At 40.0% G+C, this 27992-nt stretch overlaps 1 protein-coding gene across 1 annotated transcript in view; it reads right to left on the bottom strand.

Moving 5' to 3' along the window:
- Positions 1–390: 390 nt before the first annotated feature.
- Positions 391–27992, bottom strand: part of LOC139459841 (uncharacterized) — a 50577-nt gene continuing 22975 nt past the window's right edge. The window contains exons 8-9 of the mRNA XM_071241548.1: positions 1900–3446; positions 391–890 (exon numbers count right to left, since the gene is read on the bottom strand). Coding sequence (XP_071097649.1) covers positions 434–890; positions 1900–3446 — 2004 coding nt within the window. The 3' untranslated portion in view covers positions 391–433. The remainder of the gene's footprint in view (positions 891–1899; positions 3447–27992) is intronic.

Here is a 27992-nt window from a genome sequence, read left to right as displayed (position 1 = left end):
CCACATTTAGCTGTCACGCCGTGATATAACTGGAATACTGTTAAAAGCAGCGTCAAATCCAACTCACACACTCACTCGATTCAACTTAACACAATGCCCCAGGAAAGTTCGGTACACTGAAATGTGCATATGTCTAGTTAGGAACATTTGAAAGAATCTATTATGTAGTCCTCTACGCAACGTAAAGTACTTTTTTCGACATGAAGTTAGCTATGGTCCTCGCATTTGTAGAGTAAAATGTTTGTTTTTTATGGAATTGATATGCTTACCGAAACATCAATGCTACATCGACACAAGTGACAAATAACTCGTTTTTTCTGCAAACCAAATTCGGACGACTGACTCCTAAAGCAGGTTGTAAAACTGTATATGTATACATGTACTGTATAACTGGACACCACACTAACAATGATAACTCCTTTCTAGACCACTTTTAGAGCTGCTGCAGCTCTATCTTTTCCCCAGACTCAGTGTAGTGAATGATGACATTCTCAGAATTACTAGTGTTATCTGAACTAGGCACTGTGTCACCAACTACTGGAGCATGGACATAGGTGGGAACATGACTTGAGTTTCCATATATGTCTTCTGATCTTTGATTGGGTGAACGTATCTCCATGCGTGCAGGATCTGTATGGAGGTTGTTAAGATTTCCGTTTATATGATATGGTTGGGATGACTGCAAAGCGATCTCTTCCATAACACTTTGTCTGACTGTGGAAACTGCTTGTCCCCGTTGACTCGGAACATAAACCCCTGGCAATTCTACTGATGTGTGGTTCACGCAGCACGCTGATGTTAGTGGTGTGGATGTAAGCCAACCGCCATTGTTATAGCTTCCGTGGGGAAATGACGATGATTTCATAAGAAACTGGCCCTCGGTTGTCACCCTGAAACAATATCACATGCACTTGACACAGTATTTCAGAGAAAATAGGATTTAATTAAAATAGTGATGCTATTGTGACATATAATACAAAATCAAGATGTAAAAGCCTCCAGCGCTTTCAAATTCGTATCTAATGAAAAAGACTCCAAACTAAATGGAAGCCCCATGTACTCATAAACGTAAACCAACGAATCATTCAATATTATACACAGTGAAGCCTATTTAAGTTCAAATATTGGTTAACATTATTTCAGTGTTTATGCAAAGTCCCAATTGACATATGTAGGCCATGGAAAATAAGGTTTCACTTGGAACAAATAGCAATAGAGTTGATTTCACCACAACGCATTTCTACAAGGTCCCCAAAACAACATACTTAAAGTCCCAAGCAATCCCAGTTTGTCTAATTTACATAATCCAATATGGCAACCAACTGTCAATAGTATTTTCCATATTTCAGATGAGGTTCAATGTTTTGATGACAAACAGCATGTGTTGTGTTGCAAAATAGCCATATTATGTTTCTAAAAAGATATTCACAGCTATTGAATCGTTTTCGACTATTGACAAATCTACAAAACATCAAGATGGCCGGCAATTTCAAGATGGCCGACACATTTCCTAAATATGAGTTCATACTGTTGAAGCTTATATCTCTGAAACAGTGTGCTGGGACTTATATGCATAAAACTTGTCACTCTAAATGACTGGCCCCCAAATCCAAGATGACCTCCAAGTCATGGACAGACATGGAATATCAATACACTGTTGATCTCTCAGGACATATTTGATTGATTGATTTGGGACTTTTAGTATCTTGTTTTGTGGGCCTTGTAGAAATACTCTGTCCATATTCTTTTTTAGCTGAAATTATGATATATGTCTGATGGTACTGTCCTCTTCGAGGTCTCATATGGTTATTTGAGGTTTCAAAACTGTTCTGCAAAACAGCGTATACAATATATGTGTTTGGGCTGTCAACTCAAGCATCATTTCCACATTGCTCTTACCTATCTGTAATTGTCCTATGGTTGGTTGTCAGGTCATGTATATTTGTTGCCTCAGTTATATTCCTTGCAATATCATCGTGATGTTGTGCCTCTGCTTTTTGTAAAGCAGTTTCTTCTTTATCGTCTTTCTCATAAACATTTGCCTTGTTCTGTAATAACACCTCCACAACCTCCCTATGTCCCTGGTAGGCTGCATCATGTAGAGGTGTGTGGCCATTATTACGTTTCTCATTCACATTTGCATTGTTCTGTAATAACACCTCCACAACCTCCCTGTGTCCCTGGTAGGCTGCAAGATGTAGAGGTGTGCGGCCATCATCACGTTTGCCATCCACATTTGCCTTGTTCTGTAATAACACCTCCACAACCTTCCTATGTCCCTGCAAGGCTGCATGATGTAGAGGTGTGCGGCCTTCCTTGTCTTTCTCATCCACATTTGCATTGTTCTGTAATAACACCTCCACAACCTTCCTATGTCCCTGAAAGGCTGCATCATGTAGAGGTGTGCTGCCTTCCTTATCTTTCTCATCCACATTTGCCTTGTTCTGTAATAACACCTCCACAGCATCCCTATGTCCCTCGTGGGCTGCATCATGTAGAGGTGTGCTGCCTTCCTTATCTTTCTCATCCACATTTGCATTGCTCTGTAATAACACCTCCACAGCATCCCTATGTCCGTGCCAGGCTGCATCATGTAGAGGTGTGCTGCCATCATCACGTTTCTCATCCACATTTGCATTGTTCTGTAATAACACCTCCACAGCCTCCCTATGTCCCTCGTGGGCTGCATCATGTAGAGGTGTGCTGCCGTCCTTATCTTTCTCATCCACATTTGCATTGTTCTGTAATAACACCTCCACAACCACCCTATGTCCCCCGTAGGCTGCATCATGTAGAGGTGTGCACCCATCATCACATTTCTCATGCACATTTGCCTTGTTCTGTAATAACACCTCCACAACCTTCCTATGTCCCTGCCAGGCTGCAATATGTAGAGGTGTGCGGCCATCATCACGTTTCTCATCCACATTTGCCTTGTTCTGTAATAACACCTCCACAACCTCCCTGTGTCCCTGGTAGGCTGCAAGATGTAGAGGTGTGCGGCCTTCCTTATCTTTCTCATGCACATTTGCCTTGTTCTGTAATAACACCTCCACAACATCCCTATGTCCCTGCCAGGCTGCATCATGTAGAGGTGTGCTGCCATCATTACTTTTCTCATCCACATTTGCATTGTTCTGTAATAACACCTCCACAACCTCCCTGTGTCCCTGGTAGGCTGCATCATGTAGAGGTGTGCGGCCATCATCACGTTTGCCATCCACATTTGCCTTGTTCTGTAATAACACCTCCACAACCTTCCTATGTCCCTGCAAGGCTGCATCATGTAGAGGTGTGCGGCCATCATCACGTTTGCCATCCACATTTCCCTTGTTCTGTAATAACACCTCCACAACCTTCCTATGTCCCTGCCAGGATGCATCATGTAGAGGTGTGCGGCCTTCCTTATCTTTCTCATCCACATTTGCATTGTTCTGTAATAACACCTCCTCAACCTTCCGATGTCCCTGCCAGGCTGCATCATGTAGAGGTGTGCCGCCATAATTGTCAGTCACATGACTTATTCCCTTGTTCTGTAATAACATTTTAACAACTTCTGTATTCCCATATATACATGCTAAATGAAGTCCAGTTTCACCCTTCTTGTTTGGCGTACCAATGTCCACTACTTCCTGCAACAGGTAGCTTACAATGCTAACATTTCCAACTGCACATGAGTAATGGAAAGGTGTTGATCCTTCAGGACCTATGATATTGATGCTACGTTGACCCTTCTTTATAACTATATCCATGATATCTTTGCCCTTTTGACACATGGCTGCATAATGTACATATGTATTCTTTCTTGAACTGTTCTTGTTCTTGCTCGTCTTCATCAAATGTGACAATCTGGAAGCCACCGAAGACAACCCACCCATACAGGCAATGTCCAAAAGTGAACATTTACCAAACTTTACTCTCAGATCATCTACAACTGCCAACTGCAGTTTGATGATAAGAGGTCTTGGGAGTTCGGGTAGCGTCATACACAACGTATCCAACTTCCAGTTATTTTTGGAACACAAGTTATCGAAGTTGGCCAAACTACTCCCAAAGCAACTTCCAAACAAAGCTTCCTGTCTGTTCTTTACCTTAAACTGAACACTGTTCAATGCTTTCTTCAGCAAATTCGAGTTGTCTGTGATGCTCGCCCAAAACAGAAAGGAATATCCATATATAATGTCATTTTTTGACAATACTTTCAACAGTTCAGATCTGTCCTTGTTTAGATTTTGCAAGAGATTCTCCCAAACCATATTAACAAATGCCTCTACCTGGAATAGGGAATGCATGCACACAAAGGCAAACTTTCTGTCACGTACAGCTGTAGAAAACCGCTTCGCTACAATATGCAGATCATCATGTTTCAATTTGATTTTAAAAGGCACATCTAGTTGTTCCTCTTCGGTTGGATCACTGCTAGATGTCACATAACGAAATATGAACTCGAGATCCATCCTTTCAACCAACTGTCTCACATCACTGAGCAGTATTTCTCTTAGCTTTATTGCTACTTCATGATTTCTTATTCTATATGAGCCTGCTTCATGATGGAGACAGCATCCCGCCAATTGGGATAAAATAGGTTTCATCATATTTTCAGTGTATTCTTCTTCATTGATGTCAAAAACCTTTAGTGCCCAAACAATATATTTTTTGTAGGTTTCTCTTTCCACGCGAGTCCCTGTGTCAGACCCTGCCCATAGCATCCTCTCCTCCAGGTTATTCTCCGCCAAAGCAACCACTAACAAGCACGCCATCTCCTGCTTATGCAACAGGTGCTGACCCAAACATGGATAGTCCTGTGTATCTGTGAAAACAAATAACGTTTGTAAGAAAGCAGTGTACAACATTGCACATGTAGATCTAAAATATAATACCTTACGTAACGCCTTACAATTACGTAACATAGTAATGATCTCCAGAATGCATACTTTCATCACTGGCGACAGCACAGTCGTTTCCTTCATGTGTTTCATGTCCATCCTCTTCATGAATAGTTGGACCTCCTTGTTCTGTTGTCATTGTACAGCTATTTTCCAGTACATCTCTTGTCTCCAGCGTTACAGTTTGAATTTCGTTTGTGACATTACCCTGTCCATCAACTGCCATCATGTGATTTCCTCCACCCTGTATATCTCCCTTGTCCTTGGCATACTGTAGTATCCTCTGAAGCACATACAGCCTGTATTTCTCAACGTGACAGTTCCTCATGATGCCTGGAGACTTCTCCGACAAAATTGCATCAGCAGCCTGAGAATATGAAAGTTAGAAATGAAAAGGTATCTTTCATACGTGGTTATTGAGACACATGTTGCCTTTCATATCAAAAACATAGCTTCAAACCAACCTACCATCAGAACGAATATCCCACAGCTGTGTCCATCAGACTGTTCTATCACTGGGTACTGTTTCTTCATCCATGACTTGCTCCCTTCCTTAGACGTAGATTTCAAGTGGTTTACAAAGAGCCTGAGGAATACATGTATATTACTCGATGGCGATAACGTCTTCAACTCATGTGGACTGGTGTTCATGTAAAGGTAGAGCAGAAGGTAAATACAGCAGTGCCTTTAATATCCGGTCCTGGCATTTCTGATGTTCTCTCCTGCTTTGTCCATTATTAGGTTTAATGTTAGCAAATACAGATGTTATGGTTTAAATGAATGAGTGCAGTAACTGTATTTATGGCGTTTAAATCATTCACACAGTGTACCGATTTGAGGAACTGAGTAACCCTGTGAACAAGTTGTTCTATATCTTCTACCCAAAAGGAAAAGCTACAAATGTGAGTGTATCGAGAATTTTTCGATGGGTCTTATTCACATTCATGTTTGTTTTTGACAAATCAACATTTCAACATTTCAAATTGAATAGCTTGGTTTTAACATTTATAATGTACAGCCACACGTTGTTGTTTTTGTATCTACCTCTAGTGTTGTACAAATAGGTCTTCCACATCTAAGGCGGGTTTAGAATTGACCACGCCCACTGTTCTGTCCACCTACCTCCAGTGTTCTACAACTTTGTCCTCCACATCTAAGGAGGGTTTAGAATTAACCACGCCCACTGTTCCATCCTTGACATTAGCCACCAGTAGCACCCAATGTTGATTACGTGGCATGTTCACTGGCATTAAGATCCACGTGTAGTTTGTCAAATTTTCCTGAAAGTTCACAACAAATGCCTTTCCGGTGTACGATCAATATATCAAGAAACACGTGCTTCACATAAGATGGATATGATGCAGTAACAGAGATATAAGTGAATTGGTATCATGAACTTGGAACTTAGAACTTCTAAAGACCCCTCTCTGACAACCAGATTTTCACTTCGTAAAATAATATGTAGCAAGATGAATATGTTCATGTGCAATATCTGCTTTTGTAACTGCATATTGAAAACGAATAGCATTATGATCAAAGGGGTTACGGGCTTTGACTCAATTGAAACACATTGCAGCATATGGTCGCTTCGTGCGCACAATTGCAGGTGACAACTACTAGCATACTGAATACGCAATCATGGCATAGACGAATCATATGTTATCACAAGTAATATACAATTACTGCAAAGTATCTTTCGAGTCTTGCCCATGTTCATGGTAGGGTGGACATGCAATGGTACACTCGGAATGAAAGAATTATAAGAAATATAAAAATCTCACGTCACTCACATCTTCCCCCCTTATCCTGTCTGTGTACTGTCCTGCCTCCCAAAGTAGGATTGTCTCTGTAGGCAGCACCAGGCAGTGGAAGCTGACACGAGAACACCACTCTCCCTCCAGGAGGTGCAGGTATGTGTCCATGATCTGGACAGGTAAGAGTTCATTGATTAGAATGTTTATTATACTGTTTAATCGCCCAATGCTTTCGCTTCAAAGGGAACGCTTGTAATTTCAAATCAAAGTAGGATCCGCTGCACATCACATATCCATCATGAAGAGAATATCTCGGCTGTTAGCAATGACTGACAATTGAACTGATGATGTACTAGATTTTGTGCACAATGCCCATAGCAGGTGAGTAGTGTTATCATTGCAGAATCGAGATGCATGGCAATGAGTTGATAATTAGCACTATTATATGAATTGATAGTTAACTAATACTGGTGTAAAAAGAAGAAACCGTCAAATGTTGCTGTATTAATCTTAAGATGGGGGCTCAGTGGTCCAAGGCGCCGCATTTCGTTTTGCAGATTCGCCATTGGAATCAACAAAGTGGTTAACGTCTAAGATATGCACCACTTTCTTCATAGTTTAATCCGACTCACCATGACACAACTGTTCAAAGAGGCGTTTAACCAAACTCAAGCTCTAGCTCGCCTACCTCAAGGCACTATCAATGAGTAGTAGGTGACTGAACCACTCACCACCCTCACGCCCCCAGTTAATATCTAATACTGACATCATTTGATGAAATCGAAGGCCTCCCATGCTCTATGAAATGATTTTCTTGGATGATTAACTACGCATGTAGTTTGTGTGATTGTGTAAATAGAGCAGATGGACAACTTACTTCATCTGTCAGCCACTCTTTGGTTTCCAGGCGAGACAGAACATCTCCTCTGATGGTGTAGCAGCCAACTGTGTATGTACACTCACGTGACAAGCGGATGTCCTCTTGTACATGCTGCAGGTGTAAAGGAGGATCCTCCAGTGTTTTCACAAAGTCCTGTACTTCTGTTCTGGTATGGCATGCTCCAACAAGTACTGCTGCGATGAGGTTTATGTAAACTGACCGGTCTTGGTTCAAGCTCAGAACGTCAGTATTTACAGAACATTTAACCCAGTTCCTTGCTTTAATTGCATCTAGATTCCAGTTCTTGTTTACCTCTTCAATGAGTGACAAGCACGGATTGCCTTTGTTGGTACAGTCCTTGTTCCAGAACCTAGATAATGCTAGGACATGTTGCACGACCCTTATCACATCACGATTTCTTTCTACTTCTTCTAGAAATGTGTACAGATAAGCGTAGTGTGTGTTAGTGACACAGGTTACAATTGTGTTGTCATTTTCAAGTTGAGGCTGCCAACGGGGTTTCTTGACAGGGGAGCCTGACGTTGTACCCAAAAAATCAATGTCATCATCACCTCTATGATCTCCTGTCCTGATGCGTTTTTGATTTGTGTCATGATCATTCTTTGTTTCAGTCTCTGACACCTTTGCTTCATTCAATGTTACACCTAGAATAGTGTTTGACTTACCGTTGTCTTCCAATTCTGTCGGTGATGAATGGTCTTCAGGGTCCAGGTTGGAGTTAGTGTTCTCCGTGACACCTGACTGCACAGCTCCACCAGTTGATTCTACTTTCCTACATTTACTGTCACCTGGGGAATGAAGTGTCTGTTGACTACGCTTTTTTCGTTGAGGAGCAGGCTGTGCTTGTGTGTGGTCCCCGATATATTGCACAAGGACGTGTTTCAGAGGCTGGTTGTACAGATATGAAGCTTCTCTGACAAAGGCCCTTGTTGTCGCCTTGTCCTCGGTGTAAGCCTTGTGGTACTGCTTCACTACGACTGGACTTGAGCCAGGCTGCTTCCGGGTTCCATCACTTCGGAAGTGATATTTGTCATCCTTCCAGATATCTGCAAATATAAATTAACATCATAACACTGAAAACAATGTTGTAATCCTGAAGATGAACTATCCCTCAAAAAGCTTTGTTTGTTAGTGTGTCATCTGTGATGTAGATGTTAATTAATAAAACTGTGAACAGTCAATAGTGTAACATAACTCTAAAATCAACCCACCTTAATGCCAAATCAGCTGTAAGGTCATGCATAAATATGTTGTGTTAGAGGTTGTGATGATAAATACCATGTCCTTTTTTCCTTCCCTGAGATGCAACACGATACATGATTCTTGTTTAGCCCATATTGATTAATCCAACAATGGATTTTCTACAAGTTGACATCAAGCAATGTTCATTATTTAAGTACACAATTGTTGTAAAGGGGATGGTAAGAGTTCATAAGAAAAACATAGATAGAAAATATTGCAAAAGAAGTCGTTTTAACAATGATACAGACAAATAAACTTAATTCAGTCACTTACTGCATGACAATCACTTGTCAACAATATTAGCGAACATAAAACCGGTTATCACAGGGCTGTACAAGGAAGCTGATGCCAGGGCAGGGTGACCCCGACGTCAAGCAGACTATTACTAATAACGTACATGTATATGAATGTGGCTTTGAGGACATTGATCATGTGTACTTAACAACCCCAATGAATTCAAATTGTGTAATAAATAATATCAGCTTTCCATGAAATATTAACATTGTTCATATGTATTAATCCCTGACTCATGGTAATATTAAGCCTGAACACAACTGCCTCACCTTCTCTCATTCCCGAGGTTATCTTATAGAGGTACACCTCCCCTCCCTGGGGTGTGGCGGGGGCAGTCTGGATGGTCTTGCTCTCATCTGGACTCCTCAGAATGTTAACAATCTCCTCCACTTTAAGGGCTGACGTTCTCCCTGTAAGGTAAGGCTCGGGTGGTTTCAAATGGGACGCCATTTTGTAAAGTTATTAATATACCCATGAGTCACACAGCCGTGATACATAATCAGTTGTTCACTTGAACCTGTAGATGACAAAAGGTTATGTGCTGAACTACACCCAAGCATGAATATTCATTATGTACCCTGTATTTGTCTACGCATCAGTGTTGGTCTTGTTATAACGCCTCAGGGCTTCATAAACGCCTCTCCTTGTACCGCAGGGGACGTTCTGTTATTGGTTTGTTGTTCTGTGTGTGGCTTGCGGGGAAAAATAAAGCGAGTCTGCCCAGAGAGCGGAAAATAGGTGGTTCGAGCCCTGGCCGCGTCTTACCAAACGACGTTAAATGATGTTAACCTGCATTATTTCTGCAGTACACTTGTGACCATATTTCAAGATGAGCATTGTACATGTCCGAGTAACAATCCACAAAAGCGTCAGTCTTCGTGATCAGGTGAATCCACTTAATATACATACTTTATTGTGGTTTCAAATCAGGTCTTGATCAAAATATAACATAATATTACAAATAACAAAATTGTTGTCTAGCGAAATGAGTAGGGACATGTTACTCAGTTAGAAACCTATTGTTTATAAAGGTTTCTGATATTGTAACAATGACCTCTGTTGATCTTTATTGCCTGGTTCAACCTATGCTCACTGAGAGAATGAGTGAGTGAGTATGGTTTTACGCCGCTTTTAGCAATATTCTAGCAATATCACGGCGGGGGACACCTGAAATGGGATTCACACGTTGTACCCTTGTCAGGAATAGAACCCGGGTCTTCGGCGTGACGAGCGAACGCTTTTACCACTGGGCTACCCGACCGCCCCCTGACAGATTGAAATCCACGTCACCGAAGATGTTTTTTTTAACAATTTTCATAATCACCTGTACCCCAACTTACACAGATAATTATACTTTATAATAATGTCTACCTCCATTGAAGTATCCCAGCATTGTCATTGTTCTAATGTTGAAATTTGGTTGATCTGAGTTTGCTTACTTGAAAAACAGTGTATCAACATTGTTTCAACTCCGTTCGATATTGATATCATCCATAACAATTTTGTCTTAGATATTAAAATTGTTTCAATCTGACTTTCAAAAATGAAAAGTAAACTAAAAATCAATATTTCATAAAATATTTCACAGGTTCTTTATGAAATATGTGTTTTTGTTGTTAGTTGGAGTCAATATATTTAGACTCCAGACGTTTTAGACGTAAACGATAATGATTAAGTAAGAGTCGGAAGGGAAAAACTAGTAAAGTTGAATGAAGTCAAGGCAAATTTTGACCGCCTCCGTGGTCTAGAGGTAGAGCGTCCGCCCGGAGAGCGGAAGGTCCGGGGTTCGATCCCCGGCCGTGTCATACAAAAAGACGTTAAAAGATTGTACTTGTTGTTACCCTGTCTGGCGCTCGGCATTAAGGGGCTAAAACAAGGACTGGTCGGCTCGGAGTCAGTATACTGTGTCTGAGTGGGGTATTCATGTTAAACTGTGGCATGGTATCTCAGTGAGCTAGCACTATAACTCGGCATCAGTCCAGACTAGTACAAGCAGCCACACACACACGTACATGCACGTCGCTATATAAGTGCAATAATCTTGGACGCAACGTTAAACCCAATTTCACCTCACCTCAAGGCAAATTACCAGATGATTCTGTACCCAGATTCTTCAAGACAAGACATGTGCCATATCCGCTCCAGGAGGATGTTGAAGCTGATCTGGAGAGACTTTGAACAGTCTGGTGTCATATCCAAGCTTTGATCTCGGTGATTTGGACGCACCCATCTTTCCCATCGTTAAAACATGACCAGGTCAGACTATGTGGATACTTTAAGATCACTGAAAACCCAGTGCTGCTGACGCATTCAATGCGAAAGGTAGACATTATTTCACGAAGATAGACCTGAAGGGAAGGAAAATTGGGTTTAAGGTCACGTCTAAGTTTAGTACACTTACATAGCGACGTGCACGGACCTTCCGCTCTCCGGATGGATGCTCTATCACTAGACCACAGAGGCGGTCTAGTGATAGAGCCGTGTGGCAGAAGTATTGTTTTAGTGCAGCGTTAGGTGAGTAGAAGGTTATACAGATACAGCAGGGCATGTTTACCCTTTCATGAGGACCTGGTGTCATACCTGATTGATTTTGTCTCTGATCATTTGCACAATTTTGCATTTACGCGCTGAGGAACCTGTTTCGGCACATAAGAGAGACTGTTATTCTCTGGCTTAGACGATTTGAATTAAAAGGTAAGTGGGTAAATAGCGGTGGGTGACAGGGTTGACAGGGTTGACCAGATTGATGTACATCTCGTTCGTTCGTTTGTTTGTTGTTTAACGCCACACTCAGCAATATTCCAGCTTTATAACGGCGGTCTGTAAACAATCGCGTTATGTAGCCAAGTATCTACGTAGTTTACACTTGGGAAACTCTAAAACGTTGAAATAGCGAGTAGCCATACTGGAATCAATGAGTTTCCTGGATATAATGTGCAGCGGTAGTATCTTAGCTGAACCGTAAACAGTATTGCAATCAATTATTTTCTTGTGGATGTTTACTTCTTTGAGTCAGTTGTTAAATTTCATTTTCAACTTCCCACACACAATGACATGCAGCCCTTAACACTCTAAGGATATTTTCGCCCACTAAATGATATTATGAAATAAATTAAATGCCATGTGCAGAAGCTGTTAATCTTGTCAGTTACACCTCCCCGGGAAGGATACTGCATGCACACTGCTGTCACATACATTAACCAAACAACATAGCTGCCGGAAAGGTTCAGCTTAATATTGTCCACATATGACGCCTTAAAATTTTGTATGGCTTCGCAGGCCCTGTTTCCCTAAGCGATCTTAGCGCTTAGACTGTCGTAGGTCTATGCTAAAGTGTGGGAGTTACGGTCGTCCTGGTGCTACGATCGCTTTGTATGAATGACGGGTGTTACTGGTAGGACAGGACATGCTTACCCTTTCCTCGAACACCTGGTGTCATCATTGATTTTCAGTCGTACATTCATATATTTATTTATTCTCGTGCATTGACAATTATATATTGTGGAACGGAACCCTACCTTTAATCTTAACCTCAATCGGTGTCATAGTGTACGAAAACCACTTGAGTGTGACATCGTAACTCCAACGAACCTTTTGCCAGTCACTGCTACAATGTATATACGCCGGTATGTGCATCCATGTAGCGACATATATTTATAGCCTTGCAAGGTTGACGTTTGTCGGATTTTCGGACCTAGATCGGTTCAAACACTGTACCGTGGTTGTCAAAGGGGCATGTGTAGTTCGTGATCAGGTGTTACGTATTAGTTTCATCAAGGAACGGCTGTAAGCCAAATCCTTAATAGAGCTTTGACTGCTCCAAATTAACTACCGACTGTTTGAGTATGTTTGCATTGAAAAAAAGCACCTTATTTATTCTGTATTAGAATAGTATCTTAATGCGTACGGGTGTGTTTTTCCTCATTATCTTATTTGATACATTTGCATCATAAATTTATTCCTGATTTCAAATACAAACTTTTGAAAAATGTGCCATGGCCTGTAATGTAATCCCCACTAAACTTCCTTTACATGAAGGGCGATAACACAGTGAGACACCATACACTGGGCTCGTATATATCTGTTACACAGCGCTAGGCTGGCTAGACTGCCAGGTCACATCACCACAATCTCTGATGACTCTTACATCATTTGAGGCCTACATTCTGTGTATTGGAAACTCGAGTTTGATACTATGTGTACACTATTGGTTCGATCGAATTAGTTGTGCGACAGGGACAATCCCTATTTATAGACAGGCGGACAATATATCTCCTGGCGAAGTCAAGTGTGTAGTGAATGAATATGTCAATACCTGACCCACGTTCTGTCGGATTTTTCGGATGAAAAGAAACATGTGCTGAGAACAACACCCAAATGTTTTCATGATTTGATGAAAGTAACACGCTTAAAGTAAACAAATAGATCATTTAATAAAACAAATATATTATTAATTATAGAAATTAAGTGCCAATATCGTAACATACCCGGAGGCCCCTTTACCTACACGTACACTCTGTAACCGCTGGGCTACCCACCGCCCCAGTATCAATGCACACGATGTGCATAATGATGATTCAACTCAAACCAACCAGTCGTTTAATGCACCTGGACTAGAAAGCTGGCCCAGTGAATGAAACACTTATTTACACCGTCATTGCTATTTCACCCACACACATACCCCAAGATTGAAATGGTTTATGAAATCCGAAAATCCGCAGTCCGAGAGCTGGAACAAGATTGTCAGCTGTGCCTCACAGGGCCTACAACAATTCCCGTAGAGCAAGCAGGGGGAATCCCCTTTCCCTATTCATATGTGTTTAATGTAGTTGTGTAAAGTTGTCATATTGTCGCGGCGACTGAGGGATACACATGTATGTTTCATTTTCTCACTAGACGTCGTAGATACAGGCAGCATGGGTAATATTGTTTCATACTGGTCAAGATTCAGATATCAGGTAATATTCCCTTCACGTATTTTCTTAACAATTAATGAATATGTACACGTGCAATTGCGACTTTATGTTTATTTATGCATACTATTAAATGTAACATTACCGTACTTCTTGTGACGCTACAACTCTCAATCGTGGTTTAAAACTGGTTTAAAGTTTACAATATGTGGGATCCAAGCGTCACCAGGAATATGCCTCATTGTGTTCATTTTGATTCCAGAAAATGTCCAAGACAGACGACCACATAACCTGCTATTATAACCATCAGCTTGAACTGAGAGGTACGTTCAGTCGCATTCATCGATTTACTAAATGTAAGATATGGATAGTGTGTTACGTTATGCCTTACCAGATGCAAGCTTGACATTATTCTCATTGTCTGTGCGTCCACCCAAACGTTTTCTTTACACGTTGTGGTACATTAACAATATGTTTTTCTCTTTGGTTTTTGAGTGAATTTAATCTTAAGATAAGTTAAAATAACGTAGAATATTGATAGGGAATTTAAAAATTGACAGTAAATATACAACACACACACACACACACACACACACACATGCATTCATGCACACACACATACACATGTGAACAGACCACCTCCGTGGTCTTGTGGTAGAGCGTCCGCCCGGAGAGCGGAAGGTCCGGGGTTCGATCCCGGGCCGCGTCATACAAAAAGACGTTAAAAGATTGTACTTGTTGTTACCCTGTCTGGCGCTCGGCATTAAGGGGCTAAAACAAGGACTGGTCGGCTCGGAGTCAGTATACTGTGTCTGAGTGGGGTATTCATGTTAAACTGCGGCATGGTATCTCAGTGAGCTAGCACTATAAATCGGCATCAGTCCAGACTAGTACAAGCAGCCACACACACACACACGTGCATGCACGTCGCTATATAAGTGCAATAATCTTGGACGCAACGTTAAACCCAATTTCACCTCACCTCACATGTGAACACATGCTTATTGTGAGATGATTCTTGTAGGTACAACACCCTGGAACCAAGCATATGCTGTGAATGAAGAGAGGCTGAATATCCCTGTATCTGAAAGAGATCTCAGCCTTGTTGCAAGTCACATTGGGATCTCTTCACGGGCAAGTAATAAATTGAAATAGTATTTACATAACATTTTCGATAAAGCAGCCTCAACTTAAGAGAGAGCGCATATATGAAAGACGTAGTCGATCGAAGCCATTCAACCAAACCAGTCTCCTGGTACAGGATATGGTAAATATATTTTTGAACATTTCACATCATTGGACCGGAAACCCGACACCTTCAATCAGACATTGTACGTTCAAACCGAACCTGTAGTTACTTACCTGTAGTTCACCAGTTACTTAATATCTGACACTTGTTCTGATGATCACTTCATCTATGTAAGGTGGGTACGATATCTTAACCATATAATGCCGAGTTTATTAGAGATACTGGGACAATGTTATACATGTATACTACAACCATTTTTCATATTCTTCTTTCTAACCTGCACATTCAGTTGATAATTATGAGGTTTTAGCAGATTTTCTTATATAATTATGAAAAAGATTCTGTCGCTTCTCTCTTCACATGCTCCCCCAGTCTTCGTGGGAGGCATCAGGAGTAGATGCGAGGTGACTGAATTGCCTCCCATGCACATCGACATCAATCTAACAGCAGAACGTTCCACTAGACAATTTGTTCAAAGGAAGTTCTTTGTTATGTACTCATATCTTAGTAAAGTATCATTTGTATCTATTCTGGCGGAAGTCAATTTTACCCTACGTATTAATCACTGCATGATTATCTTATGCACTATTGACAACTACACAGGTTCAAGTGTTTTGGTGCACACTTACATGATGAGACATGTGAATGTAGACAACCACGTATTATATCATTTCCTCAATATCCCAATCCACATCACTGCTCACATTTCCCCTCATTTCCTATGTACTGTGATCAACTTGAGTATGACATCATATATCCAACCAGCCTTCCCGAAAAGCCCTGACACAATGTATACATTCCGGTATGAACAGTTCCTCTAGCGACATATATTTATGGCCTTGTTCGGATTTTCGGATCAAGAATTTTTATCATGATCGATCGGTTTAAACAAGGTTCACTTTTAATGTATCAAATACCAGTGTCAGATTCCTATACACACCGATTTATACATATCGTTTTCCTTGGTAATATTGCTTTGAGCCACAAATATTATGTGCAAACACCTTCAAGGCCCTATGTCGGATGATATCATATGAATGTGTATACTAATAATTGACTATTTTAGTGTTTATTATTTATTGTCTGTAACATAGACTGAAGACAGAAGCATTTGTAATCGTAACCTCGAAGGAAATGTGATGGGGTGTATTTAATGGTTCTAGTATTTATCAAATTCTGAATACCGTGTATTGGTGATAAGGAACATGAGAACGACAGGCTCATCTACACCTGAGCTGATGAAGGAGACGAATGAACAAGTGAACTGAATACATCAAGTAGTGAAATGGTAACTATAAAAGGAATTTTGGTTGAATCTTGCTGTTAATATTTCTAGATAAATTAAAAGTATTAAACGAGGTTCAAGACAAGTTATTATAAGTAAATAAAACTTTTAATAATTGAAATCACCTTTACCACTCCAGCCTAAGTACATTTTGTACAATAATCGTTTGCAGCACAAGACGCAGTAATCAATAAATAATATTTTGAGTGAGACGTACAGTTTTACCCTGCTAAGATTCCAGCAATCACGGCGAGAGACACAGGACATCACACATTGTCCCCATGATGGGAATTTTAACTGGAACTTCGTTGTGTTGAGCCAACGCTTCAACGGCTTAGGTATCACACCATCCCAATGTCAAAATACAATCTGATTTCATTGAACATAAGGCAACATAAACAGGTTTATTATTTACTGCACCTGAACAAGACAGATGGCCAAGAATGGACAAATATCGATATGACTTATTGAATACTCTACAAGAAGACAGACATGAGACTCTTATGGATCACAATTTCTCTATTATTTGTAACGGCGTTTCAGGACTACTTCTTGTCCCTTCACCTGCATCATCACCGGCCTATTTTACCCATACCCATCAGCCTGATATGAAATCCTAAAGTCCGAACTCCGCGATCTGCGATCCGAAAATCGGTAGTAAGTTGACTGTAGCATATGCCTGTGACTGACAATGTACCACACTACATCTTGTCAACAAGTAGGGGAATCCCCTTATGCTGCTGCTATATGAAGACTGTCAGAACAGTCGACACTATCAGATTGTGTCAGCTGGCTGTGGGATACACATGTGTGAAGTAGAGGCATAATTACAGACAGCATGGGTAATGTTGTTTCATGCTGGCCAAGATTCCGATATCAGGTGGGTCAAGATGTTATGTATACAGCCATAGGCATATTTCACGTGCTTTCCCTATTCGAACATTAGCGTGTCAATGTTTATATTGCGTGTGTACATGTTCAAGTGAATTTGTCAATGCATTGTCTTGTTTAGATCATGGAAGATTATCCTTATTGTTTTATTGCTATGATGGTGTAGCTATCAATCGTGTTTAAAACTGTGTTTATTCGATTTCAGAAACTGTCCACCTCAGGGAACTCGATAAACTGCCAAAATGAACCCAATCTGACAGAGAGAGTTACATGTACGTTAAATTACATTGTTTGTTGTTTTGTCTGCTTGTTTGTTTTGTTTGTTTGTTGTTTTAACGTCGCACTCAGCAATATTCCTGCTATATGACGGTGATCTGTAAATAATCGAGTCTGGACCAGACAATCCAGCGATTAACATCATGAGTATCGATCTACGCAATTGGGATACGATGACATGCACCAAACATGTTAGCGAGTCTTACCACCCGATCCCGTTAGTCGCCTCTTACAACAAGCATAGTCGCCTTTTAGTTTGATGTTTTAGTTTTATTGAATTTAAACAATCTGCTTGTCTTATTATGTTTCAGGAAGTTGAGTTCTATGTGTACCAAATGACTTCTCTTTACGTTACTTTATGTATGTACCCTTTTTTTTTGTTTAGTGAAGCTTATTTGGATAATGAATGTGAACTGAATGTTGTAACATCTATCAAACAAAATGAACACAAGTAAATAGGTAGTTTATTGAGACCTTATTGTGAGATGACTTTTGTAGGGCCAACACACTGGAACCAAGCATATGCTGTAAATGAAGAGATGTTGGATACTCCAGTATCTGGAAGAGATCTCAGCCTTGTTGCAAGTCACATCGGGATCGGGTTCGAGTCTGTTGGCATCGAACTTGGACTTACTCTCGTGGTTATCGAACAAGTGACTTTTTCACATCCATGTTCACTATATATGCAAGTTGTACACATGCTTACAAAGTGGAAGGAGAAGAACGGGAGAACTGCAACCAGCCTGATCCTTGTCAGAGCACTGAGGAGTTGCAATGACAGGTGTACCATTGAGTGGGAGGAAATTCTCAACATCCTTCAGGGACCGTCCACCTTGTCTGTGTAATCACGTCGGAGAGCTGTATGCACATGACGCTGTCTTACTTTACGCTGTGAATACACGAGTGGGTATATAAGTAATGCTTCACTGAGTTTCCCCGACCACATACATAGAAATCATGCCTACATTTATGTTCTCTCATATACTAGCGCTGCACCGAATGCTAGGTTCACTGAGGCTTTTGTACATAAATTGGGATCCTGACTGATCTGAATGATTTTCTGTTTCCTCAAGTTGCACACTGAACACTCTTCATTTGAACATTAATATATTTTCCGTTTGTAATATAATACAGTGTGATTCTATTTGTATGTGTTGAGAATAAATGCTTTTAATAAATAGCTGTGATGCCTTTTGCAAAAACTTGTCTTTCTGTCTCTTGTGATATGTGAGGAAGAACTAGCGAGGGATGATTACATGCGCCCTAAACGTCATCCGTAATCCGAAAATCCGGAGACATAATTGTGTCTCACAATATGATTTGACTCTACAATGTACGGTCACCATTGAAATTCAAATTATTTGTGTTATGTTGCTCCAAGTGTACTGTTTATCTGTTGTCTCGTATTTTGAACAATTTCACAAGGAATTGCCGGTCGTAGAATCTTGCTGATTGATTACGGACGATCATTAGTGTTTTACTTTCTGAAGTAGCTGTATTCCATTTGTAAGAATATTTCCTGGTTTGAAGTTTGCAAATACTGGTCATGGGCTTTAGTGGTTCTCAGGTATGAAATCAAATAGAGATGATACCAGAAGTTCGCGAAAAGGTATCCTGTCCCACTGGTGGCACCCGTCACAGACAAGGAAATGGTTATCCTATCCAGTCCTTTACACTTTTACCATAAAACATTTAGACAACTATCGAAGGATAATGTGTGAAAGCTTTTGCATGCTGACTGCAAAGGGATAGCGGAAAAGATTGGCGTAATGACGAAACTTGTGTAAATACAGTTGTGACTGCACTCACATCTATGCACCATTGCAACAGATTTGTAGTGGTGAAAAATCTAGTTGTTTCGAAAATCCGATTTTATGTATTCAATATTATACCCTTTTAGATTCTACAAATAGCTTGATAAAGAGTTCGAATGACACACTTACAAGTAATGATCTCAATTATAGAGAAGCCTTTAATACTGTCACTTTCTTTATGCATGGAAAAGATCAAAATAGCAATGAGAAGTATATGAATGGATCACTGAAAATCAGTGATGACACCAGGTATTCCACAGAATGATTAGCATATAATGCTCTACCAGAAGCACCCGCCACTCTCATAAATTTGATAAAAGATGTAAGCTGTTTGTTGTTGCCAAATGCCGCCACCAGCAATACTCCTGACATATCACGGTGGCCTGTAAAGTATCGAGTCTCGACCAGAGAATCCAGGGATCACTATCATGAGCAATGATTCACGTCGTCGGGTTACTGCTCCACGCTGTCAACCAAGTCACCAAGCATGACCACCCGATCCATTTAAGTTAGTGAGTAAGGATGTGTGAAATCTCCCCGTAAAGGTCATAGTATGGGATAGAATTGAAAATCACTTTCACAGGCAGCATGTCATATTTAGTAAAAAAAATCTACCTAATTTCCTATTTCTGGAATGACTTGATCAGGCCTGCGATGCCAAACCTTGATTTAAGTTTAGCTTAGTTGTAAGAAAAATTTGTCTTTCCAGGAAATTTAATGATATGCACATGCGTTTAAGTACATAAGCAACAGGGAAATATGGATGACATGAGTTGAAGCTGAAGGCATATTGTTCCACGTGACATTCACTTTGAAACATTACTAGAACGCGATGTTTGTATAGTTTGTCCAATTTCTACACTAATGTACGTCACATATGCATTTTACTCTTGGGTTCAATATAATTGTCAAAAGCGGGAGTTTAAAATGTTACTTTATGTAAAATACCTGCACTCTAAGCATGGAAACCATTGAAATGAAATGCTATTTACATTGTACTTTTCGACAAAACAATCTCGGCTTCAGGGTATAGGACAGAAGTAGTCGAGACCCGGTACAAGAGACGACAAGAACGTTTGCTTGTCGGCGGCGATTGTGACGTAGCTAGTCCGAAAATCCGACACAGTCAATCAGAGATTCTCCGTTCCAACTGGATTTATTCACATGTCTATTCAAAAATATCAATGCATTTCAGAATAGTTATTCAATTGTCAGTTATTTAAGATCCGACACATGCTCTGCAATAACCAATGCGCACTTCAGCACCGTTACCTCAGTACCATATCTAAAACATATTATATTGAGTCTATTTGGGATAATGTGACATTGTTGTATACTGTAACCATTTTTCGATATTTCTCTTTGTAACCAGTACATTTAATTGAACAGGACGATATATTTGCAGATATTCCGTTATTATTACCCAGATATTCCTTTGTAACCAGTACATTAAATTGAACAGGAGGAAAATATTAGAAGATATTCCTTTATTATTACGCATGTCGCTTTTATCAAAACTTGATGTATAGGAAATAGATGTGAGATGATTCAACTGCTGTAAGTACAGATCGAGGTCAATGAAACAGTAGAAGGTTCCGCCTTGGCAATCAGTTCAAGTGAAGTTCTTCGCTATGTTGTTATATCCCATTGAGCTCTCAACGCAAAATGACCTGCTAATGTGTATAAGTTCATATCATATTATGTACTATTGAAAAGCAAACACATTCACGTGTATTGGTGCACATTTACATGACGAGACGATTTACTTTGGTTAACAGCATGCTTGTCTCATTTCTCCTGTATGCCAATCCACACCACCACTATTTTTCCTCTTATGCAGCTATTCATGCTTTCACGCCAATTCAACTCGTAAAATTTGCCCCATTAAGTATTTCCTGGATATGAAAACATGTGATCCTTTTCAAATTTCAGTTTTGCGAAGGAAAGATTCTGCAGAAACATCTTCATGACAAGTTTGAAGTTGTTGTTTGTCTTTTGTTCATTCAAACACACACACACACACACACACACACACACACACACACACACACACACACACACACACACACACACACACACACACACACACACACACACACACACACACACACACACACACACACACAGACACACACACGAACACACACACACACACACACACACACACACACACATACACTATTTTATCTGTATGTATGCCAAATGCCGATACCAGCAATACTCGAGTCTCGACCAAAGAATCCAGGGATCACTATCATGAGCAATGATTCACGTCGCCGGGTTACTACGCCACGCTGTCAACCAAGTCACCAAGCATGACCACCCGATCCATTTAAGTAAGTGAGTAAGGAGGTGTGAAATCTCCCTGTAAAGGTCATACTATGGGATAGAATAACAAATCATTTTGACAGGTAGCATGTCATATTTAGTAAAAAAAAATACCTTATTTTCCTATTTCTGGGATGACTTGATCAGGCCTGTGATGCGGAATCTTGATTGAATTTAAGCTTAGTTGTAAGAAAAATGTGTCTTTCCAGGACATTTGAATGATATGCACATGCGTTTAAGTACATAAGCAACAGGGAAATGTAGATGCCATAAGTTGAAGCTGAAGGCATATTGGTCCACGTTTCATTCACTTTGAAACATCACTAGAACGAGATGTTTGTATAGTTTGTACTGTTTCTACACTAATGTACGTCACATAATACTAACATTATATCCAGGAACACTAACGTGGATGTTAAGTGCTTTTTACCCCCTGGGTCAATAACATTGTCAAAAGGGGGAGTTTAAAATTTTACTTCATGTAAAATACCTACAATATAATTATGAAAACAACTAAAATGAAATACTACTCATGCTGTACTTTTCGATAAAAAAAAGTATAGGACAGGCGTAGTCGATCGGCAAGTCAATCAAGAGACGACAAGAACATTTACTTGTCTTGTGACTTAGCTAGTCCGATAATCCGACACAGTCAATCAGAGATTCTCTGTTTCAACTGGATTTATTCACATGTCCATTAAAAAATATCAATGCATTTCAGAATAGTTATTCAATTGTCAGTTATTTAATAATAACACTTCATCAACTGTAACGTTAGTATCATATCTAAAACATAATATATTGAGTCTATTTGGGATAATGTGACATTGTTGTACACTATAGCCATTTTCTATATTCCTCTTTGTAACCAGTACATTCAATTCAACAGGATGAGAGTATAGCAGATATTCCTTTATTATCACGCATGTCACTTTAATCACAACTTGATGTGTAGGGAGTAGATGTGAGATGATTCAACTGCTGTCTGTTCACATCGAGGTCAATCAAACAGCAGAAGGTTCCGCCTTCACAATCAGTTCAAGTGAAGTTCTTCGCTATGTTGTTATATCCCACTGACCTCTCAATGCGAACTGACTTACACACACAAACACACACACACACAAACACACACACACACACACACACACACACACACACACACACACACACACACACACACACACACACACACACACACACACACACACACACACACACACACAAACAAAAACAAAAAAACAAAAAAAACACACACACACACAGCCTAATGACGTTTCCGCCAACTAGTTCACATTGTGAAGTGAAAGTACAAGTCGGATTTTCGGATTTATGATGTATAGCATGCATTACCTCTCAGTCTTCTTAGTTGCTACACCCTGGGAAAGACCTCGCGTTCTCGCGTTTTGCTTCAATAAACGCCCGTCGATAAACACTCGGCGGTTTTGGTTTTCTGCAACAGTAATTTTTGTCGACAAGTTTAGGGAAATCCCCTTCACAAAGCCTACATATAAAGAGCAAGCGATTGAACGGACAGCAGATCAGTAAAGCAGAGGATAAAACGTATGTACAGAGCCGACAATGGGGAATTATTTGTCATCCTGGTCCGGATTTGGGTATCGGGTAGGTGAACTTTAATTATTAGAAACTAACGAGCTCATTGTTTGCATGTCGATGTGCACGTTTGTGGTTGCATGGTCTTATACAGTCTGTCTTTCTTTCTGTGTGTGTGTGTGTGTGTGTGTGTTTGTGTGTGCGTGCGCGTGCGTGTGTGCGTGTGCGCGTGCGTGTGTGCGTGTGTGTGTGTGTGTGTGTGTGTGTGTGTGTGTGTGTGTGTGTGTGTGTGTGTGTGTGTGTGTATGACAGCACGAAAAGTATATATGACATAAGCTTGCAACATTTAATTTTATACATGACATGTGATGGTACAAACATCTCCCTTCCAGAGACTTCACCAGCCACACAACCAGATGATCCGTTCATATAATCCATTGGTCACATTGACAGGTTCGTTTATTTAATGTCATTGAATATGTCCTTTTTATCTTGATCAATTTGATTATGTTAAATATACAATATGAACGTCGCATAATATCTTAAGTACACATATGCTATACCATGACGTGGAGAGAATATGTATTCTCCTCTGCATATATTAAGATGTACTATGTCTCGCAACATACTTTCCGTATTTGTTCTGATTTGGAAAGTGTTTGTTAAAATATAATTTTGAAAAGTCAAAAACAAAATTACACAAAACTCAAGACTCATCTATAATTTTATAAATCATTAATTTATTTTGTAGGCCCTGTAAATGAGGAAAGACTGAGAATTCCTGTTTCTCAGAAAGGTGTCAGCCTGGTGGCAAATCATATTGGTATCGGGTTTGAATCTATTGGAATCGAACTTGGACTCAATCTTGTGGTGATCGAACAAGGCAAAGTTTCACACCCACATTCACTTTATATGCAGACCTTACACATGCTCACCAAGTGGAAGGATAGGAATGGCAGATCTGCCACTGGCCTTGTGCTCGTCAGAGCGTTGTGGAGATGCAGAGGTAGATGTACGCTCGAAATGGATGCCATACTAAACATTCTCCAATCACCATCGACTTAGTGTGTCATTCGTAGTGCACACCTGACCTAACAACAACACTGTCGACTCACTGCTCTAGTATATGTTAAGAATAACGTACATGTTTGATATTTCCTTATGTTTCACGAATAAATGTTGCTTTTTAAAACTACAGTTTTTTGGTTCATTTATACATTGCACATATGGATGTTTGTGTCTATGTTAGTCTACGTGGTGTTACTGACAGTCTGATAGTAGTTCCAAGCGTCCCAGCTTATGCTACTGATGATGATCATGTGATTATACTACATTACATCTACCCTGTGTATATTCCGGTGATGAATAAGGCACCAGTATCCTATGGTTGCTGCAAGAGCTGACTGGAGCGAATCAGGTGGTCAGAGTTGGTCACTCAGCTGTGAGGGTGTCATCCGAACCCAACGGCGTCGTATACTTAAACCTTCATTATGTTTGTACGGGAGTTTCCTTCATCTCCATTACATTTAATACCACTGAGTTTTCATATAAACCTCAGGGCCCAGCCTGTACTAAATGCCTGATGAGTAGTATAACATGAGGTCCGTATCCTACCTAGAACTAACTGCTTGTCTCAACCACAGTGTTATGAACTGATTTTGACAAATAAACGAAACGTCATATGCTATGTCGGATTGTCGGATTGTCTTGTTCACACCTTGCATAAACTATCTGCCATATAGCTGCCCGAAGTGTGTTTCGTTTCGTTTCATTTTATTGCGTAGTGCCCACAGCCACCCCTTATTTCAGACAAACCAGAATAGTCCCTAGTTCGATAGATTAGTATCTGCAGTGAGAGTATTTCAGTTGCTTAACAAAATTGGATCATATTTTCGAATGAAATTGAAACGTTCATTCACTCCGGAAACGACAGGAGCACATCTGACAATCTAACACTAATATCATCATTATTACTGGAGCAAGTGAGGAAAGAGCAGGAAGCCTGCATACGTGTCAGTGTGCCGTCCACTTTACCAGGTTCCCATGATAGGGGACAATTAATTGATACACCATAACTTATATTGATTGATTATACTGCTCAACATCAACATATCGTGTGTTATCCCACACGATTTAAGACTTTTCATGTAAAATCAAACCTCATCACACCTATATACAAAAGAAACAAATCATATATATGAGTTTTATCGGTAATAATATGGCGTCTCTCGTCTCAATACTATAGTCACTTATGGTTAAAAGGTTCCTCCTTTTTCTACAACCTGATCTCCATTCATCACACGGCTATCAAACAAGCTTTTACGGCATCTGAAGTAGACAGCTTACTCCACGAGGTGTTGACATTGAGAAGATTTGATAAGCAGCCTATAACCACTGAGTAAGAATGAAAACATATCCCCCCTGTTGTGACAACTATGTAACTGAATGACATGGCGATTCATAGCCGAAAATCTGAAAATCCGAAAATCCGAATTCCGTGATATGGAGAAATGACTGTAATTTGTTGGTTACATACGTCTGAGATTTACAATGTGCCGGTAAATTGTACAAGGGAGTCCCCCCCCCCCCCCCCCCATCAGCCATGCATGTATAAACTGGGCTTGCTACGTTGCGTTAACTGTGTCACACGCTGCGGATTCGAAGATGAGATAATGATCATGGGGAATATTAGGTGATGCTTGTCAGGATTTCGATATCGGGGAGGCCTTCTATATTAACTGCAGTGCATGAAAAAGAGACGGCCATCACTGTGTGACACATATAAGGGTCATACTTCGTGTCATGCATGTTAAGTGTTGTTGGACACACAAGGAACTTTCATATATAAAGACAGTAGTGTCTGAAATACAATGTTTGGTGACCTACGTGTAGTATGCTGATAATACAGGCATAAGGTAAGGATGTGCTGGGATCAGAGATGGACGTCAGGGGTTGCATCATATGTTTCCTGTGCATGAATGTGTTCGAATGTGTGCACATGTATATGTGAATGCAGGACTTTCTCAATATTGTTGGTGTTTGTACATGTGAAAGACTTGTAAAGATGTGATTATTGTTATTTTTTTATCACGGCTATCACAAATGTTTAAAAGTATACAACCTTTGAGTTCCACACACCAAGTAATGTGTTTGAGTCTTTTGTTCTTTCCCGAGAATTGGCACGAAAGATAACCCATCCTTCCTTATTAACCACCAGTGACCGGCACAGAGCGGTACAATGATTTCATTTGTGTTCAGCGTTTTCTTTTGCTTTCATTGAAGTTGAACACATTGAACACATGCTTATGACATGCGTTAAGTCGAGATCTATTCCAATTACAGAAAGGGTTTTATTTAAAGATGACGTAATTCCAGAATTGTACTCCATGAGGTCAAGTATACGTGTGTTTCCAAATGTCATTCCTTTATAATGCCACACACCAACTGATGATAAGCTGGTATTGAGAAAGGAACAAATGTCATATATAGTAACAGGATTTCCGGATTTCATAAATATGTCTGTCGTTTCTTCACTTCGTGTGTGATAGGATATGCGAAGTTTACTATAACCTACATGTAACAAATGTAGCAGAATTATAATTCTATGTAGCTGACGATGGATGGGTGCTTAGTTTTGGTCTGTGAAACGAAATTTATCTTTCCTGACCGACTGAATAATAACATCAGCGAATCGAAGATTACGTTTCATGAATGCTACGTTTTACACTAATTATAGAAGATACTGTAAGCATGCATGATTAACTGAAGATGTTTTGTCTTCTGGGCTTCATCCCTAGCTTAACATACAGATTCAGTTGTTTCACAGATATTCTACATATCAACAGCAATAGAAACGCTGTATAGCAGCTGTAGCTAGCGACAACAATGTTACAATTATCATCCCAGACAGACATTAAAGTTAAGCAACTGCTAATTGTCCGTCCGTCCTTTGAAACAAATAGTTACTCTGCCTCATGTGTTCACGGGGAAGAGTGAGTGAGTGAGGGTGTAATGTTTTACGCCGCTTTTAGCAATATTTCACCAGAAATTGATGTAACGAAATTGATGTAACGAACGAATTGTTAATAGAAATGTTGTTGATCATCGCATTACCTCCGTTTGAAAGATGTTTTACAAGGCGTAGGAACAAAGAAAGTCCGTGTAGACGACTTGACTACAGCTGAAGAAGATATCCAATCATTATTATAGTCCAATCATGGACATTTTCGTATTGCCGACACGTCCAACATCAAGTTCTGTTCCATTCTATGGTCTTGTTCTTTTGCTGCTGATTGCAGTTTACAAGCAAAGCCTAGAATATATATATATGTTAGTCGGTATTCCATATCAAGGCCAAAACAACGCCCACATATATCCTATACGTTGACCAGGTCCCCCAGTATCAACAATGTACGACAGCTATTGTATTCAGCATTTATTTAGTTTTGTCTTGCATTATCACACGTATTGTCATGATTTCTAGATACTTATTTAGATTGAGACCTATTATCCTTTTTAATAGACCATTTTTGTGAGAATATTCCCATGTCTATGGTCTACCATGCAAGACTAACATATAAGTCATGGCACCTTGAACAGGATGGCTTG

Source organism: Haliotis cracherodii, unplaced genomic scaffold (assembly GCF_022045235.1).
Source record: "Haliotis cracherodii isolate W230 unplaced genomic scaffold, xgHalCrac1.p SCAF_13, whole genome shotgun sequence".
Classification (NCBI taxonomy): Eukaryota; Metazoa; Mollusca; class Gastropoda; order Lepetellida; family Haliotidae; genus Haliotis; species Haliotis cracherodii.
The sequence above is the reverse complement of the archived record's forward strand: the minus strand, read 5'-3'. Positions and strand labels throughout refer to the sequence as shown.